Here is a 21,019-nt window from a genome sequence, read left to right as displayed (position 1 = left end):
AATGAATTTCTGCTGGAACTACTGTCTGGCTTTATGATTTGGTCAGTCCAACAGGAGCCAGGTCATGATGGGGAATTCTGTTGATGGGTTCCTTTGCTGTGCAGAAGCTTTTTATTTTGATGTAGTTCCAATAGTTTATTTTTGTTTTTGTTTCCCTTGCCTTAGGAGACGTATCTAGAAAATTGTTGCCATGGGCAATGTCAGAGAATTTACTGCCTGTGTTTTCTTCTAGGGGTTTTATGGTTTCAGACGTCACATTTAAGTCTTGTCCATTTGGAGCTTATTTTTGTGTATAGTGTAAAAAAGTGGTCCACTGTCATTCATTCTTTTAATGTAGCTGTTCAGTTTTCCCAACACCATTTATTGAAAAGACTGTCTTTTCCCCATTGTATATTCTTGTTTCTTTTTCATAGATTAACTGACCATAAATGCGTGGGTTTATTTCTGGGATCGCTATTCTGTTCCGCTGATCTATGTGTCTATTTTCATGCCATTACCACACTGTTTTGATTGCTATAGCTTTGTAGTATATCTTGAAATACACTGATAGGAGATATCTTGAAATAGCTGTATATCGCTTTGGGTAGTAGGGACACTTTTAACAAAAGTATGGTCACTTGGTCTCTGAGGCCAAACTTTGTATCTCTACCAGAGTCCAGACCCAGCAGTCTTCCCACTGATTCTCCCACTAGGATCCGATATAAACTCATCAGTGCACATTTTTCCACAACATCTCCAATACCACAGATTTTGTCAGATCATGTGTCCCAAGTGGCTGGTCCACTTGTACTGCCACTTAGGTCTGCTGCAGAGCCCTTTCTATCTATGGGCCCCAATCAAAGATGACATGCTTTCATGGCACGCAGTGTAGAGTCCAGAGCAGTATTCCTGGGTATGAAATGAGTTGTCTCCAGGAAAAAAGAAAAAGAAAAAACGGACTTCCAGAAATTAGATTTCTTCGTGAAAGAGGATGCAATAATAATTTGTCTTTTACTTTAAGGAAGTATCTTGATATAACCCTGATTTCTGGCTTCCTAAAATGTTTCACTGAAACATCAAAGTGGGAGATCTCTCAATATTCATAGGATCTATCGAGTCATCTCTGCAGCACTTATATCTTAAAGATTTTTGCATTTTAGTCACCTCTAGTTTATTCTGTTCAAACAGCATGATGCCAATGTTGTACTAGATCAGTATGATATTCTGCAGTGTGTCAGGATAGCTCAGATTTTTTCACTATATTATGACATAAAGAAGGAAAGTTAACCTAATCTTGGGCTAAAATTATTGAATATATTGTCATCTATTTATTGTGAATGTCAACTCTTTCAGATCCTCAATCCTGTTTCAATAGAAAAGAACACTCACCAAATTAAGGGTCACACATCAAGTCCTGAAAAACCATACTATATCAATCTATGGTTTTATAGATATCTAGATAGACAGATAGATAGATAGGTAGATAGATGGATAATCTTGTTTGACATGTGATTGTGGCTACTCCTTGGTTAAGTGTGCGATAATCTATATAACTGTCCAGGTTCCACCTGGTTTTTACAGGAAGCCAGACTAGCATATGAAACAGAACTGTGAGAAGGATTCTTACTCCTGCTTTCTTTAAATCTTTTAATGCTTTAATCTGTCTACCATCTCTCAGGATGTGATGTTGTTTTTGATGTGCTATGTTGGACAGGTGTGGGAGGCAGTTTCAGAGGTTTCCATTTGACTTCTCCATTGTACTAGCAATTACCCCATAAGCCAAGGGCCCAGTGTGAGGGCTACTCCAATTTCCCAGGATGTCAATCACTAGTACACAGTCACGCATTGAGGAAACAGCCAGCAGGTGAGTTCGTGAACACAGTGGACTCATTGTAATGCAGACTTTGAGGAACATGCTGATAGACATCCTGGTATCAGTGTTTTTAAGACTTTTTTTTATGTTCATTTATTTTTGAGAGAGCGAGCATGAGTGGGGGAGGGGCACAGAGAGAGGGAGACACAGAATCTGAAGCAGGCTCCAGGCTCTGAGCTGTCAGCACAGAGCCTGATGCAGGGCTTGAACCCACAAACCGTGAGATCATGACCTGAGCCAAAGTCAGATGCCCAACTGACAGGGCCACCCAGGTGCACCCTGGTATCAGTGCTTTTAGAGACTGTGTTCTATTTACTATCTCCACAACTCTCATTGACTTAAGACCCTGTGACTGCTGCCTTGACCTTGCCATTTGTTATAACAATTGTGACATCCTAGTTTCTGGCAGTTAAGTCTGTCTTCTAGCTTTTATTGGTTTAGAGCCCCATCATCCCCATTGCCATCAACGAGCCAAGTTCAGTTCCAGACCACTGCAATAAAACAAATATTACAATAAAGCAAGTCAAATGAATTTTTTGGTTTCTCAGTGCATATAAAAGTTTATACTAGACTATGTTAGGTTTGTTATGTTAAACATAATTTTATGTTAGACATAACTATACTAGTAAGGATTATGTGTACAATGGCATTATGTCAAAAAATCAGTGTTTATACCTTAATTTAAAAATGCTTTATTGTTGGAATGCCTGAGTGGCTCAACTGGTTAGCATCCAACTCCAGCTCAGGTCACGATCTCACAGTTCATGAGTTTGAGCCCCACTTTGGGCTTTGTGCTGATGGCTCAGAGCCTGGAGCCTGCTTCAGATTCTGTATCTCCCTTTCTCTATGCCCCTCCCTTCCCCTGCTCTCTCTCTCTGTCTCTCTCAAATAAATAAACATTTTGAAAAAGGCCTTATTATTAAAAAATGATGACCATCATCTGAGCTTTCAGCAAGTCCTAATTTTTTTGCTGGAGGAGGGTCTTGCCTTGATGTTGATGGCTGCTGATTGATCTGGATGGTGGTTGCTGAAAGTTGAGGTGGCTGTGGACATTTAAAAAATAAGACAGTGAAGTCTGCCACATCAATTAACTCTTCTATTCATTAACAATTTCTCTGTAGCATGAGATGCTATTTGATACACTTTTGCTTACACTAGAACTTTTTTTCAAAATTGGAGTCAATCTTCTCGAACATTTTTATCAACTAAGTTTATGTAATATCCTAAACCTTTTTTGTCATTTCAATAGTCTTCACAGCATCTGCACCAGGAGTAGCTTCCATCCCAAGAAACCGCTTTCTTTGCTCATCTTGAAGAAGCAACTCTTCACCTACTCAAATTTGATCATGAGATGAAGCAATTCAGTTCCATCTTCAGGTTCCACTTCTAATTCTAGTTCTCTTGTTGTTTCCATCACATCTGTACTTTCTCCACTGGAGTCTTGAAACCATCAACGTCTTCCATGGAGGTTAGAACCAACTTCTTCCAAACTCCTGTGAATGTAGATATTTTCACCTCTTCTCATGAATCACAAATGTTCATAATGGTATCTAGAATTGTGAATCCTTCCCAGAGGTTTTTCAACTTACTTTACCCAGATGCATCAGAGGAATTAACATCTATGGCATCTATAACCTTATGAAATGTATTCCTTAAATAATGTGACTCGAAAGTTGAAATTACTCCTTGGTCTGTGGGCTACCGAGTGGATATCGTGTTAGTAGGCACGAAAACAACATTGATCTTGTTGTATATCTCCGTCAGAGCTCTTGGGTGATCGGGCACACTGTCAATGAACACTACTATTTTGAATGGAATCTTTTTTTCCTGAGCAGGACATCTTAGTGGACTTAAATATTCAGTAAGCCAAGTTGTAAACAGCTGTGCTATCATCCAGGCTTTGTTTTTCCATTTGTAGAGTATAGGCAGAGAAGCTTTAACATAATTCTTAAAAGTTCTAGGATTTTTGGAATAGTAAAGGAGCATGGGCTTCAACATAAAGTCACCAGCTGCATTAGTCTCTGACGAGAAAGTCAGACTGTCCTTTGAAACTTTGAAGCAAGGCATTGACTTCTCTTCTCTAGCTATGAAAGTTCTAAACGGCATTTTCTTCCAATGGGAGGCTGTTTCATTTACACTGAAAATCTGTTGTTTATCATAGCCACCTTCATTAATTACCTAAGCTGGATCTTCTGGATAACAAGCTGCAGCTTCTGTATCAGCACTGGCTGCTTCATCTAGCACTTTTATGTTATGGAGATGGGTTCTTCCTTAAACCACATGAACCAACTTTCAAATTTTTCTTCTGCTTCTAATTTTTCTCCTGCAGCTTCCTCATCTCTCTCAGCCTCTGTAGAACTGAAGCGAGTTAGGGCCTTGCTCTGGATTAGGCTTTGGCTAAGGGAATGTTGTGGCTGGTTTGATCTTCAAACTTCTCTATGTCAACAATAAGGTTGCTTTACTTTCTTATCATTCATGTGTTCACGGGAAAGCACCTTTCATTTCCTTTAAGAATTTCTCCTTTGCACTCACCTCTTGGCTAACTGGTGAAAATGTCTAACTTTTAGCCTATCCTGGTTTTTGACATGTCTTCCTCCCTAAACTGAATCATTTCTACCTTTTGATTAAAAGTGGGACTTTTCCTTTCACTTGAACACTTAAAGGCCATTGTTGGGTTACTAATTGGCCTCATTTCCATATTGTTGTGTGTCAGGGAGTAGGGAGGCCTGAGGAGAGGGAGAGAGAGATGGAGGAATGATTGGTCAGTAGAGCAGTCAGAACATACACACTTACCAATTAGGTTTGCCTTCTTATGTGGGCAATTCGTGGTGCTCCAAAACAACTATGAGAGTGACATTAAAGATCATTGATCACAGATCACCATAATAAATATCATAATGAAAAAGTTTGAAATACTGACCATTACCTAAATATGTCATAGAGACATGAAGTGAGCAAATGATGTTGAAAAACGATTCCTATCAACTTGCCCTAGGCAGGGTGGCCAAAAACCTTCAATTTGTAAAAAATACAATGTCTATGAAGCACAATAGAGCCAAGCGCCAAAATGAGGTCTGCCTGTATTTGGGTTTGTTATGTGGTACGTAGCCCTCTGACTGGCACGTAGTACAGGTGGGTCCACAAAGGTCCATTTCATTTCTTCTCTTGCCCATTCTGAATGTTCTTTCCCAAGGGGTATACTTGGGAACAAGCTTACATAAAATGCTCCCTCAGTAAGCCTTTAATTCCTGGGAAGGATGGCATGTGAAATCGACTTACAAAAAGGTCTCATCCAAGATGATTCAGATCCTAAAAATTGTTGACCGTGTTGCTTTTATTCTAAGAAGGAGTACTATCTTTTTCCTTCACACTCAATGATTGACTAGTCCCTGTGATAAAACTTTACAATTCAAGAAGTCGTAGAACTTCAGCTGTATTTACATTTATGTGTGTGGACCTGTGAACTTTAGTGCAGGTAGGCAACAACATCTTAATAGTAGATAAAATAATGATTAACAGAAGCCAAAGTCCAAAAACAAGTCTTTAGCTGAATAAAAAGTAGTCTAGGTTGTGTGAAAATTGCTAAGTAAAGATTTAAAAATTTTTAATTAAATTAAGATTTTCTTATAAGTTTCTTGTAAGTTACTGTATTTATAACTTTATAACCTCAGTAGTAAGACCGTTTATTGAGTTATCATTTATTAAACCTCACCTGTACACCTGGTACTAGTTATCCATATGACCATAATACTATTCCTAATATTAATGATCTTAAGTACTTTACAGGCATTGTCTTATTTAGTCCTCACAACTACCCTTCAAATTGTTCCTATTTTACAGCTAGGGAAACAAAGTCTCAGTTTTCACAACTTCCCTCAAACTTGTAGTGTGGAACAGAGCTTGAAAAAGAATCCATATTTGACAAAAGTCATGATCTATCTACCATGATACCCTGTCTTCATAAAAGTAAACATTTATTTCTGCCTTACAAGGTCACAAACTGATTTTTAAAAGCCCCCTCCCTCCTTTTTTTTTTTCTTGATTTTATGCCAGATTTGCAAGTTCAGTGGTTACTCAAGACCAGAAACCTTTAATCAAGTATAAGACGTGTCTCTCTTAAGGAAAGAGAATGTCGGGCATACAATAAATGGACAGACGGCTACGCTTCCTAAAAATTGAAAGGTTCCTGTTGAGTAGGAGCAGAGTTAGTTGATTCTTATGAATATATCATATAGAAGCTCCTAAATTTAATACACAGACAAAATCAAACACAAATGTTTCTATTTTTAGGTATTATGAGATCTACTTGCTCTTCTGTTTTTTTCCCCTTTGACAGTGAGGTTGACCTTAATTCCACGGGCAATTAGGGCATTTTCACTCTTTGGTGACTAAAAATAAACACATTAAGAAGTCAGTCTCAGTAGAGCATCAAAGCATATCAGCCACAGTGTAGGTGTTCCTCCACCTGGGTGGGAATGATGTGTGGGAGGGTGTTTTTTCACAAGATGTTGGAGGATGGGCCCCTTCTTGAGCTCAAGCCTTTCCCCAGTGGAGACACTGCCAGAGAGTGGGGGCTGGAAACCAGAACATTCTGCAACCTCTTGTGATCAGAAACAAAGTACCAATCTCTGGTTTAAAAGTTGGCCTGAGGCAGTTGAAGGAATTCAGCTGAATTTATTTTCTCACTTTCTAGTGCCCAACTGTTTATCCCCCTGTATAGAGGGTGACCATTTGTCTTGGTCTGCTTGGGACAGCCTCAGTTTACATCTCTGCCCCAGTATCATAGCACTACCTTTTTCACTAATAGTAGTCCCAGTTAAGACAATAGATCATAAATTACATGAAGTCTTTATTTAGAAACAGCCCTCCTATCTTCCCATCTCCACACCCCTACTGGATAATAGATATCTGGGGAGTAAGAACCAGGTTTCATTTGCCTTGCATACTTTCTGAGCACTTCACTCTGACCCTTTTATGTAGTTTGCACTCAACAAAGGCTTGTTTTATTAAACTGAATCCATGCTAATACTCCCATAGAAAAGAAAAAAGAGAGAAAGAAAGAAAGAAACCATATGCATAGAAAAACTACTGTGTGGTAGACACTGCCTTAGACAATGAGCTCATAACTACCCTGTCAGGTATTCCTATTTTACTGAAAAGGAAACTCAGACAGATTAAGTAATCAAGCTAAGTTGTATGGTCAGAAAATAATATAGCGAAAATGCAATCCAGTTCCATTTCATGTCTAAACTCAAGATTCTATTATTATTCTCCCTGCCTCCCCCTGAAGGCATTATGCCAGTACCCTGTAATGCTTTTCCAGTTTATAATACATAATAGTAAGGAAACCTCAAAACAGCCTCTTTGAGGTAAGTAGGATCATCTTCATTCTACAAGTTTAAAAAAAATTTTTTTTAATGTTAATTTATTTTTTTTGAAAAAGAGAGACAGAGCACGAGTGGGGGGGAAGGGCAGAGAGAGAGGAAGACACGGAATCTGAAGCAGACGCCAGGCTTTGAGCTGTCAGCACAAAGCCAAACGAGGGGCTCAAACTCAGGAACCTTGAGATCATGACCTGAGCCGAAATCAGACGCTTAACCAACTGAGCCACCCAGGTGCCCCTCTACAAAGTCTTTTTATTTGTTTTGCTGACGGTCACACTGGAGATTAGCAGTAGAACTGGTGTCAGACTCAATTCTTTTTACTTCGAATCCCAAATTCCTTTGATCTAATATTTTTAAAAATACTGAAAATGGAGAAATAGCTTACCTGGTGATATCTTCAACATCTCGGAATTAATTGTGCCCTCACCTCTTCATCCCAACCCTCCTTCCTCAGTTATGTTACACACAACCTGTTAATTTGTACTGGTGATGAATTCTTAAAAACAAACATAGCGCACTTCTTTGGCTTGTAATGTTTTCTTAAAATTGTTATCAAAAGTACTTATGGTTAAAAATGTCACAGTATCATCTCTTTCCCAGTTGATAAGTTTTGCTACAAACTCATGCTTTCCCATTAGGAAAACCTCAGTTACGCCTGACAGACCTCACAAACCTCAAGCAAAATCTATTTATTTGAAAAGATACTTGGCAGGGACAAAGAGTGGGATTTTGAACTTGAAATGTAGTAGGTAAACACATGAAAATCTCATCCATATACCCATTTCCATATAAAGATATATTTTAATACAAAAAGGAAATAGCTTCTTGAACCCATGTTTGTCCCGCGAAGGCACTGGTATTATAAATGTTTTTCCATGAACCCTTCTTTCTAATCCTCTAGAATTTTAAAATACAAGATTGCCTGCAAATGTGCTTTCTTGCACATTCTTCCTGAAGTCTTAGTTGTTATGATATTCCATAACATTTTTGGCTTCATGAGGGTACTGAAATAATCCTGATCTGTGAAAGCTTAAGACATTTATTTGTAAAATAGGCCATACACTTGCTTTTTAGAGTGCAAAAGTGGCAAGAAGTTACTTAGAAGCCATGAGGGCCACAAATATCTACAGAATCACAAAACAAAGGTAGCTGCAGTCTTGCCCGACAGATTTCAGCTGAGCTACAAGTTTTACCACGTTTGTAAGAACAAAATACGAAGATACAAAAAGTTCGCTTAAAAAGAAAGAGAAAAATTATATAAAATGTCTAACATGATAAACTATATCGGAGCAATGAAACTGGGGGGATTTGGGTAATTTAGACGTTGCATATACAGAATAAAGCAAAAACCAAGAAAACTCCAAGTCAGGAATCTGACTTTTGTTCCCCTGAATTGGGAAATAAATATTTACAACTGACACTATGGTTCCTCCTATGTTGTCTCCCCATAGTCGTCATTCTTTCCAGAGTAAAGTTATATGTTTCAAGTACAAATGCTGAAATGTGACAGCTGTCACTTATACAGTGACAGACGTCAGTTTTGAAATTCTTGTGATGTTCAAACCCTGTGTTTATCTTATCCCTAATATTCACAGCAGTCTAGTGAAAAAGGGTCTTATTTCTATTTTGAAGATGATCAGTTGAGTGTCAAAAAAATGAAACACCTTGTTTAAGGCGATAAAATTATAAATGACTGAGCAAAACTGTGAGCCTAGCTCTGGCTCAAATCCTCCAGTCTTCGTTATTAATAATAAGACCCTCCACTTATTGACACATAAGTATGTGTCTGTCTCTTGACTCTCACATTTAAGTTTGTTAGTATATCCCAAAACCCTAAGCAGAGGCACCAAGAGAAAGCTTCAATAAAAGGAGTCACTATTAGAAAAACTATATGTTGTAATTACCATAACACAACATATTTGCAGTTTTCTTTTAATCTTGCCTTTGAGGCCAGGACACATTTGTATATTCCCAGTGATGACAAATGTTCATGAAATACTCAAAAGTCATTTATTCATAGTGGTATCTGATGGTGGCAGGGCTGTCGAGAAAAACCTGGAATTGATACGGAATTAGGAACAAAGGAGTTTCCTTGGTAAACGATAACATTACACCAGAACTTGCCGACTATAGGGACGCCTGGGCGGGTCAGTTGGTTAAGTGTCTGACTTTCGCTCAGGTCATGATCTCATGGTCTGTGAGCTCGAGCCCCGCATAGGGCTCTGTGCTGACAGCTCAGCCCCTGGAGCCTGCTTCGGATTCTGTGTCTGCCTCTCTCTGCCCCTTCCCTGCTCACACTCTGTCTCTCTCTTTCTCTTTCAAAAATAAACATTAAAAACATTTTTAAAAAGTAAAAAGAACTTGCCAACTATACTATATTGTTCAAGTGCATTTCCAAAGAGACTCAATAATAAAAGTCACTTAATATCAAAACTTTCTTGAATTGAATTGAAGTTTTATTTATTTATTTGTTTATTTATTTATTCATTTATTTATTTATAAGTTACTTGAGAATATGACAGTACTGCAGGACACAGGGAACCTTGGTTATCACTGCTGTATTTCACTGGAGATGTACTGATTGTCACTGTTCAGATTGCCAGGACAGAAAAACCTAGATTTTTCTTCAATGCTTTTGCAAAGTCTCTTCATTAAACCTGGAAAGTGAGTAAGCTGAAAATGTCTTTGTCAGAAATAGCACAAACAGCATAGATTTCAGAATTATCCAGGCTGTGCTTGGGTCTAAAACCACTGCTCAGCAGCTATATGACCTTGCTCTTGATCTTGGATAAAACCCTTTTCTGTACCTTTTTTCTTTCCATTTGTAAAATGAGACTATTGACACTAATTTTTACAGATTTTTATTTTTTTATTTTTTAACAAAATTACAGATTTATAGCCAGAAGGACCAAAGTGACATCAAATATGAAAGCGTCAGACACAAGCAAATTCTGTCTCATTTTCAAAGCTTATTCAAAAGTTCTATTTTAATGCTTAGAAGCCTGAACTAAACAAGAAATGTTTTTTTTTCTTTATGCTTATTTAGCAAATCAAGCCCATAGCAGATCATGCAAGTGTTTTTCCTTTTTGCTGTCCTATAATGGAGGGTTTGCTTGGTCCTTAGGGCAGTTAGTGAAGGACCTTGACCCTCTTGCCCATTTGCCCTTCCAACTGGATATTCCTTTAGAATGTTCTCCCTGTGCGATGCCAGTAGTCTGTTTTAATATTAAGTAAAATTATCTGCTGGACTTTGAAATTTGCTTCTTCAAGGCTTGAGTCACTACCTCTTCAGCTTTGCTGAGTGCATGGAGAATGAGTGAATGAAGTTTTAACTACAGTCACTTTTAGCTACAGTGACTTTGGGAACTTGATTGGACAGAATACACATTTCAGTTTTATGTGGAAAATGTGAATGGAGGTATATCAATATTTCAGCTTTAAAAAAAATCTTGACAATTTTTCTTTGAGGTTTCTTCCTTTTTTTCTCAGTAAAACAGGAATTCAACATAGATTATGAAGATGTAATTGATCCTTAGAATTTATACAATTTAATTTAATTTATTGAGTATCTACAATGGGACAGAAACTTCTAGGTACTGAGAGTACCTCAGAGAACAAAATTGACAAGGCCCTTTAGAAAGCTTTCACTTTAGTGGAGGGATGTTGATATTTAAGATATTATACAGTATATTAGTAGAGAATACATTTTTAAAGAAAAAATAGAGCAGAAAGAGGAGATTTGGAAGTGGTTGTTTGCATTTTAAATAAGTTAATCAAAGAAGGTGACATTTAAACAGACTTGAAAAGGTGATTTAGTTACTTACGTTAATCTAAGTTTCTAATTATTAATATGATATACCATCACTTTTTACAAATGTGATAACCAAGAACCAGGTAAAACAGCACAAAATCTACCCTTAGAGTCAGGGTAGAGAAAGAAATTTGGTCTCTTGTTGCAGGTAAGTGTTTTCCATTATATTACGGTAGGGCTTGGGAACACTTTTCCTTGCGAAAGTATGTAAATGAAATTCGAGCGTCAACTCCTGGTTCCCCAAATCCTCCAACCTTCTCAGATCACCCTTCATTTTTTTGTTGTTTTTTTTTAAGTTTATTTATCTTGAGAGAAAGAGAGAGAGAGAACGCATGTGCTCACACATAAGCCAGGGAAGGGGCAGAGAGTGAGGAGAGAGAGAATCTTAAGCAGACCCCACGCTATCACATGGGGCTTAATCCCACCATCTAGGAGATGATGACCTGAGCCCAAATAAACAGTCAGAAGCTCTACAGACTGAGCCACCAGGGGCCCTAGGTGGATAAAAGAATATTAAATTCTTTTAATATTAGAAAGAAGAAAGAATGAAAGAAAGAAAGAAAGAAAGAAAGAAAGAAAGAAAGGAGGGAGGGAGGAAGGAATGAAGAAAGGAAGGAAGGAAGGAAAGAAAGAGAAGGAAAAAGAAGAAAAGAGGAAAAGAGAAAAGGAAAGGAGAGGAAAGGAAAGGAAAGGAAAGAAGGAAAGGAAAAAGAAAGAAATGCAAAAACACAAACACAAGACCAAAAAACAGAGACAAGAAAGCTTAATCTCCTGACTTTGATAGACTATGATACCTAGTAGTCTTCCCTGCCTCAGTGGCCAAGATTATAAAGATTGTCAGGAGGTCTTTCTCCAGTTTTTGTTTCTTCTGGGTTCTCAGTCTCCCCTAGGTGTCATACTTCCTTCAACAGTTTTTCTTCCTTATCCCCCATGTTGAACCCAGAGATGAACACATCTTTCCCTTTGGTGTAATGTTGAAACACCAATATAATATCAGTGATGTAGCAGTGTTTCCATAAAGGTTGCAGGTAAAAAAAGGGAATTACACTCCAGCACAACATGGTTCACAATACAGTATTATTTACCTATAAGTTGATAAGAGAGTAGATCTTAAATGTTCTCCCCCACTGCCCCCAAAATGGGAAATAATGGAATCAACTTACCCTACTGTGATAATCATTTTGCAATATATAAGTGTATCAGATCACTACATTATACATCTAAAACTTATACAATGTTATATGTTACCTATATCTCAATAAGCTAGAAAAAATAAGATTTAATATGAGTTACTATCATTGTTAGAATACCTTTGGTTCTCCTTATACTGGTTTTGAGAAATCCTCACTGGTTTTGAGAGATGTCTGTGCCACCAGTCAGATTCCTGTATTCTGTCTTCACTCCTATTCCACGTGCCCAACACCATTCCCCCAGGTGTCGGGTCTTGCCAGTTTCTTTGCCCTTTCCTCCCTTTGGTAGCATTTAATTTTCTCAAATTCTCTTCTTTTTTCCCATTAGAACTTGTTCCAAGCAAGATGCAAAACTATTTTAAACTAAGGAGACTATTAATGATAACAACAACAAATCTAACCTATTAGGTGGTGGGTAAATTAGATAGTGGAGCATCTTTAGGGAAGAATGTGTTGGGAGGGAAGGCCTTGACATTTTACCTTCTAAAAAAGGTCACAGCACATACGAAGGAATAAGGTACAAATGTTTGCATTTGGAGCACCTGCAAAAGGGAGCTGGAGATATTGGGGTTTCTTCAGATCAAAGAAATACATTTCCTCTCTCTTCCATGTTAATATTTTTGATATACGGATGCACCTTCTAATTGATATAGCATTTGAGTGTGCTGGTTCTTTTGTTTTCCCTGAAAAGTTATTAATAAATTGGTTCTATGCTTTATAATCATCATGAACCTTGCATAGAGTGAGCTTCACTGGGAAATAGAGAATTTGAAGATATTGAATGTTACCAAAAGGAGAAAAAGATTTTTGAAAAATGGGAAATAACTGAGAATGAAATTAATAAGTTGACGCTGTGACTTACAGTCAGCAAAATGTTAAAAGCAAGGAATATTATACTATGAGACGCATGTAGCTTCCTCCGCATGTCAAACAATTAACCATTCTGCTTCTTCACTATTTTGAAATCCAAGACAAATGGAAGTTATGTAGACAATACTGTTTTATTTATTTATTTATACAGAGAGAGGGTGAGGGAGAGAATCCAAGCAGACTCCACACCACCAGGGCAGAGCACAATGAGGGGTTCGAACTCATGAATCTCGAGATCATGACTGGAACTGAAGTCAGATGCTTAACCCGCTGAGCTACCCAGGCACCCTGACAATACTGTTTCTTGATGATGGTTCATTAAAAACAGCAGCACTCATTGCCTTGTCAGCTGCAAGCTTCTGGTAGTTAACCCTGGGACCTCACAGATGTAATGATAATGTTGAGAACACGTGTTCACCTGACCTGAACAAGTTGTTTACACACCTTGTGGATTGAATATTAACACTTGGTGTTAATATTAAAGTATGAAGTAGTCAAGTCTCTGAAAGCCAGAGTTCTGATTTTCTGCTGAGACCATTGCAAACAAAAACCTGTTATATAATTAGAATACCTCATGGTAAAAATAATTAAAAGCCTCGGTTAAAATAAAAATACTAAAGACCTAGTTTCCCATTAAAACTGATCATATCAAGTCTGCAAAGTTAGAGAAAGAATTTTAACAACAGGACGCAGATAGCTCCAGGCAGAGACTTTATTTGTAACCAGAGTATTTATTTGTAACTAAAAGCATGTTTTGGCCATCAGAGCTTCCTGTGGCCTAAATCAAATCCATGGAGCAAAGTCAGGAGTGAAGACAGTATCCAGGCTAAAAAAAATAATCAAAGATTTATTCTTTTATCCAGATGTCAAAAGCAAAATCAGAATTTCCTCTGTTTGACAGAAAATCTTTCTGGTTTGGGCCATATTGAATAATTTATATTTTCTTCTTTTGGTTTTTTAATTATATCCTTATTTTCTATAGTGGCCACTATTTCCTGGGCACTATGGACCAGGCCTCGTGCCTATATCTTCCAGAAGCTGGTCATCTACAACAACTGACCAATTCAAGCAGATCCTCATATACGTTCATTAAAATAGGTGAGCATTCTTTCAGAATTCAAAGTGAGTATCATAGGAGGCTGCTTCCCATAGGAGCTGAGGTAGAGAGAGCAGGTGCAAGTCGGAAGGTTCCACAGAGCAGAGGAGACAGGGACTAGACCCTGTGGAATGACCAGGCTTTGTAGAGCTAGGGTCTGGGAAGACCGCTGAGAAAGAGGAAAAGTGTGAACAAAATGGAGAAATTGTCGCCCCCAGAGGCTTGCTGGGGACACTTCAGAACAATTGGCAATCTAACAAGATCAGAAACAGGAATCTATAACTGGATTTTCACCTTCCTTTTCTCATTTGTCTGAGTGCTAACTCTGACTTAGCCTCTGGGTACAAGTGTCATAAATGTCCAAATGAAGGGGAGACTGGGAGATAAAACTGAGGACTACAGATGCTTTATTAACAGTTAAAAAATGGTAAACCCATTTTCTGATTCAAGAGAGAAATGACTATTTGTTCAGGAGTACCCTACTATAAACACAAATAATGGCCAATGAGGTAGATATTCTTATCTTTCATTTTACAGATCAGGAAAAACAGGGTAGCAAGTTTGAGACACTGAAAGACTCCTAGTAACCCTTGTAAGGTCTTACTACCCCCTTGCTCCAGATGAAGCTCAGAAAGATTAAACGATTTGCCAACAATTGCACAGCTTGCTTACGATCCGAGCCAACTTGAGCAAAGGTCTCCTCAATACCAGTCCTTTGCTCTTTTCCCTCCTCACCCGATGCCTCGGGCAATCACAGGTACCCATCCCCCACCCTCCCTTGCTCAGGGGATAAGACAACACTAAGGGTGGTGCTGTGTATTACAGATTCCATTTCACTAATTTAAATGCTGAGATGGTCAACTTGTATCACTTCCATTGTTTCCCCAGTAATGTTTAACCTTAAGTCAGAAAAAAAAATCCAGAAGATAAAAGAGCATGTTATCTGGCGAGTCCATTCCACCCCCATGGTTATTAATTTCAGAACACATCTGAATTCCTTCTCTGTGGCACATGCTTTAGTCCAGGAGCAGACAGCTCCTGGCTGGGGTCAGATTTCAAGTTCTCATCTGTTGGTACCAATACCACTACCAGAATCTTCTTTGTAGCCAACTCTTGAGGTCTTCTCTGAATACAACTTGGTGTCTGAAGATCCACTCAAGTACCTGTGCTCATCAATCTTTTCAGAAAATTACAGCCTTCTCTCTTGGCAAAACGTCTACTGTACTGAGTTTTGCTTTTGGAAACAACCTCCCTGAGACCCGGTTGAAACACTCTGGTGCCATAGCTCCCAGCATGGAGGTGAAGAACTTCGCAGTTTGGGATTACGTCGTATTTGCAGCCCTCTTTGTCATTTCCTCTGGAATTGGGGTGTTCTTTGCTATCAAGGAGAGGAAAAAGGCAACTTCAAGGGAGTTCCTGGTTGGGGGAAGGCAAATGAGCTTTGGCCCTGTAGCGTTGTCTCTGACAGCCAGCTTCATGTCAGCTGTCACGGTCCTAGGGGCCCCCTCCGAGGTTTATCGCTTTGGGGCATCGTTTCTGCTCTTCTTTATTTCCTACGCATTCGTCATCATCCTCACGGCAGAGCTCTTTCTCCCTGTGTTCTACAGATCTGGCATCACCAGCACTTACGAGGTAAGACAACTATTACCTGATGTGGGAAACAAAGGCACAAAGAAATGTAGATAGAATTAAATTTTCTTATAACCTGCAGCCCATTGACAAATACTTGAGGCAGGTGGACTAGAACATTTCTCCAGGAACCCCCAACTGTCTTTCTGTTCATGCTTTGCTACAGGGTAAAACAACCTTAACTTGAAATAGCTAGGCCTGGAGGATCCCGTGAGTCTCCTTTAACATGAAAGTCCTTTTGGAAACTTCCCCTGTCTTTGCCTCCCCCAGCTCCCAAGGATATAATCAGTCACTCCTCTCAACCCCAGGGCAGCTCTTTCTGCCCCTGGGTCCTGGCCTGCTCCCATTATTAAAAAAAAAAACAAAAACAGGGGCGCCTGGGTGGCTCAGTCGGTTAAGCGTCCGACTTCGGCTCAGGTCACGATCTCACGGTCCGTGAGTTCGAGCCCCGCGTGGGGCTCTGGGCTGACTGCTCAGAGCCTGGAGCCTGTTTCAGATTCTGTGTCTCCCTCTCTCTCTGCCCCTCCCCCGTTCATGCTCTGTCTCTCTCTGTCTCAAAAATAAATAAAAAAAAACAAAAACAAAAAAACAAAACAACAACAAAAACACCTTTTTGCACTGAAGACATCTCAAGAATTCTTTTTGGCCATTGGCTCCGAACCCCAACACTTCAAAACACATCACTCTCTTCTTTACTTTGGAAGGAGTTGCTCTTTTCTCTCCACTTGAACATTTTTGGTTATTCTTTTTTTTTCTTCTTCTTCTAATAACATACATCATCTTAATAACACATTGTAGTTGAAAAACACATTTATTTTCAGGACAATTACACATCACGGTAAAAATACATTTTGTTGTTATTGGGACAAGGTTACCTTTGGACACACAACTGTTTTTCCATTTGTAAAATGAAAGTCTGGAGCCAATCCCAGAGGCATTTCAAAGATTAGATGAGAACCTATCTGTAACCACATTATGCATTGCCTGACTTGTAGGAGAGTTTCAATGAGAGAGAGTTAATGTTATTATTTGTATTATTGACATCATTATTCTAAAAAATATTCAGAACATATACTGTAAATATTGTCATTTTCCAGATAAGAACACTGAGATTTAGATAAATGGCTTAGTGAAATTGTATAGCAGATAAAGCCTACCGAGAGCCCATTTTGTCTTTATCCCTTTCCATTATATAATAGAGCTGAATACTTTACTGTAAATATTGTCATTTTCCAGATAAGAACACTGAGATTTAGATAAATGGCTTAGTGAAATTGTATAGCAGATAAAGCCTACCGAGAGCCCATTTTGTCTTTATCCCTTTCCATTATATAATAGAGCTGAATACTTTAATATAAGTTATTACTATCCTCCAATTTTCAGTGGAGAAATGGTAATGTTTTTTTAAAAAATTAGAAAATATTTCCATGGGGGGAAATGCTAAATGATATGAGGGGGTTATATTAATGAAAAGAAAATGAGGCAGTTTTGATTTTGCCATAATTGTCTAGAAAAATAGCATGTTAAACCTTGAATTTGTGTGTCCAATATTTAAGCATGATCCTAAGTCGGTTTCTATGAGAAAGGTATTTATTTTCCTTATCCAGTACGATCCCTACTAAGTCACAGCAGAGGATTCTTAAAAGACCTCTTTTTTTCCCCCTAAACTAAATGATTATAAAGGATTACTCTAGACTTCAAAAGCCACTTTGGCACAAACTTTCCAGAAAGTTTTAAAACTTATGATTCCATAGATAATCATACCCCAAATATCCAACCTCCAACTCCCCTCCCCACCAAAACTAGGTAATCAGAATTAGGTAATACAACAGTTACTATTTAGGATGTCATTCAAGGGAAAATGACTAAATTTATACTTAGTCCTAAAATACATATGCACATATCCTCATTGCTCATCATCCTCATTGCTGAAAACATAAATATATCCTTGGTTTTTCCAATCAGCTATTAAGGTTTGACTCCCAAAGGCATTGCTAGCATTAAAAAAAAAACACAAAACACAAAACACACACACACACACAAAACAAAAAACAAAAAACAAAAAACAAAACCTAAGTAACTGCTAGAGAGAGAGAGAGAGGGAGACCAAGGGATAGAGAGAGAAGAGTCAGAAAACATGAGTTCGATTTCAAAGTCCATTACTTAATAATAGGATGACCTTGTGCAATTTACCAAGTGTTTATCACCTTCAGCTTCCATGTAGGAAATCATAATTCCCTTCTTTCATGAAGATTTCATTAAGAGAGCTTTTCAAATTATATATATAAAAAAAATAGCCAAATGTGGAAAATAATTTTTACAACTAATTCAATAGTCCATTCAATACTCATTAAGCATCTATGTTCCAGGCACACTCCAGGTCCTAGAGATGAAGCACTGAGTCAGACCCCTGCTCTCATGGCACTTGTTTTATAGCAGAGAAGGTGATCAATAAACATACTATGTAGGACGGTCATAACAGAAATGTATTTGCTATTTAGCTGTGTGCTGAGCACTGCTCTAGGGACTTTACACATATTAAATCATTTGGCCTTCAAATAACCTTTTTAGATAGGTTCTATTATTATCATCCCCATTTAACAGACTAGAAAAATGAGGCACATAGAGTTAAGTAACTTGCTCAATGTCACATAGCTAGCAAGTGGCAGTTTTTCAAACCTGGGCAGTCTAATTTTAATTTTTTTAAATGCATATTTATTTTTGAAAGAGAGAGAGGGCGAGAGAGTGAGCCAGGGAGGGGTAGAGAGGGAGACAGAATCCGAAGCAGGCTCCAGGCTCTGAGCTGTCAGCACAGAGTCGGATGCAGGGCTTGAACCCACCAACTGCCAGATCATGACCTTAGCCGAAGTTGAATGCTTAACTGACTAAGCCATGGCGGGGGGGGGGGGGGGGGGGGGGGGGGGGGGGGGGGGGGCAGGGCAGTCTAACTTTAGAGATTGAATGCTGCATCACAATGATATCCTGCCCTACTAAATATAATAGAGGAAAGGTAATTAGAATAAGGTAGAAAGTAGGAGTTCTGCTTTGAGTGCAGAATGTTGATAATTCGCATAGGGTGGTTAAGTGAGACTTCAATGATAATAAGGCATTTGTTTCAGTGGGGACCTCTAGAAAACAAGCAATTGCACCATAGGAGGGAAGAACACCCAAGTTAAAGTAACCACAGACACAAAGGCCCTAAAAGGGGAGTGTGATTAGCATGTTTGAAGGACAGCAAGGAAATCAGTGTGCTTGGAGAAGAGTGAGCCAAGGGGAGAAAGGAGAAAGATGAGATCAAAGACGTAGAGGACCCCATTACAAGGAGTAGCAGTTTTAGTGGGTGTGGTGGCAGACACAGGGAGCTTTAAATATTTATGGGGCAATTTGGCAATGAGTGGGGGACACTACTGAAATTTAGGGAGCATGAGCAGGGACACTAGGTATCTTGCAGTATGTAAAACGCATACATGTAATGAATACTTGTACCGTGTGTTTAGTGATTTTTTAATGCCCTCATGTTCAAAAGCTACTGCAAATGGAAATTAGTAGTACTTTGCTACATAATAATGTTAACTTTTTAAAATAAAAAGTTATCCACACACACACTATAAATTAGTATATTTTCCCCAAATTAAAATGGAATAAAAACATTGTCTTGAAACTACTGAAAAATTTACTGAGCAATCCATTCCAGATGTGCTACTCAATACACAGTTGGTTGCAACTGGTTTTAGTCAAGTGGTTCATTTACTACGTTAAACCACTTGCAAATATGTAACTGAGGAGATCTGAGGCTGCCTTTCAATTATAAAATTAATACAGATACAGGAAATGTAAGGGTTTCGTTGATTTTAATTTATAGAGTTTGTTGCCCTCTACATATTTTATTTTATTTTTAAGTGTTTGTTTATTTTTGAGAGAGGGAGAGTAAGTGGCGGAGGGACAGAAAGAGAGGGGGTGGAGTATCTGAAGTGGGTTCTGCGCCGACAGCAGCAAGTCTGATGTGGGGCTCGAACTCGCAAACTGCCAGATCATGACCTGAGCCAAAGTCGGATGCTCAACCGACTGAGCCACCCAAGTGCCCCTGCCCTCTACATATTTTAAAATTATTAGTACCCTAATAATAAGAAATTCAGATTGTGTAAAGTGCATATGAGTTGAGGATAGGCTTTTGCTTTATAAGAAGTGGCAATCTGGTGCCGGGATTAAAAGCATGGACTCTTGACTCTGTCTATTTGGCTTTGAATGCTAGTGATGCCACCTACCAGTGGCATGACTGGGAAAATTGCTTAACTTCTCTGTACCTGATTTCCACATATGTAAAATAGTGATAATAGAAGCACCTGTCTCGAAGGATGTCTGTGAGGAGTCAATGAGGTGTTACATGCAAATGCTTTTAACAGAACCTGGCAAATGGTAAATGCTGCATAAGAGATTTGTATAATTGTTGTTGTTACTGTCCCCACATTTATACTACTTAAGCTCTTTATAGCAACTTGAATTTACATTTCTTTGCTCATCCTCCATTCCCTGCTATCCATCCATAGATATCCTTTCCGGGGTCTTTAAAGTGCTAAAGGCTTGGAAGAGGTGGGGTCTGTTTCCCCACCCCTTGAATCTGTGATGGCCTTGTGACTTGCTTTGACCAATAGAGTGTGGCAGAAGTGATGTGTGTATTTGGGCCCTAGGCCTCGTGAGGTAGATAGCTTCTGGTTTTGCCCTCTTGGAAGGCTGTTCTGGTACTGCTATGTCAGGAAGCTGGGCTAGCTTCTGGAGGATGAGTGAACACAGAGAGGAGAACAGAGGCACCCCATCCAGCAGCCAACACACCTAGCAGACATGTGAACGAGGCCATCTGGACCTTGTCACCCAGCTGACCTTGCAGCTGATCGCAGCCCCATGAGAGGCCTGGGGAAACAAGTAGAAAAATAACCCAGCAATTCCACAAAAAATGATGACAAATATTAAATCCTTTTTAAAATTTTTTATTTTTAGTTTTTTTTTCTTTTAATTGCAGAATAGTTGATTATGTCCTTTGTTTTGAAGCCAGTGAGTTTCTGGGTGAGTACTATACAGCAATAGCCAACTGATTTAAATGTTTTGATATAAAGTGGGATTTTTGAGACTAAGATGTGCCATCTGTGTGACATTATCATTATTCTGTCCCGTGTCAAAGCATAAGGAATT

General features: G+C 38.7%; 1 protein-coding gene across 1 annotated transcript in view; it reads left to right on the top strand.

Moving 5' to 3' along the window:
• The first annotated feature begins 15,496 nt into the window (after nt 1-15,496).
• The window catches only part of SLC5A12 (solute carrier family 5 member 12), a 47,488-nt gene continuing 41,965 nt past the window's right edge, over nt 15,497-21,019 (top strand). Inside the window, exon 1 of the mRNA XM_007098459.3 lies at nt 15,497-15,835. Within this exon, the coding sequence (XP_007098521.1) occupies nt 15,497-15,835 (339 nt within the window). The remainder of the gene's footprint in view (nt 15,836-21,019) is intronic.

The sequence above is a fragment of the Panthera tigris genome, chromosome D1, assembly GCF_018350195.1.
Source record: "Panthera tigris isolate Pti1 chromosome D1, P.tigris_Pti1_mat1.1, whole genome shotgun sequence".
NCBI classification, from domain to species: Eukaryota; Metazoa; Chordata; class Mammalia; order Carnivora; family Felidae; genus Panthera; species Panthera tigris.
The sequence above is the reverse complement of the archived record's forward strand: the minus strand, read 5'-3'. Positions and strand labels throughout refer to the sequence as shown.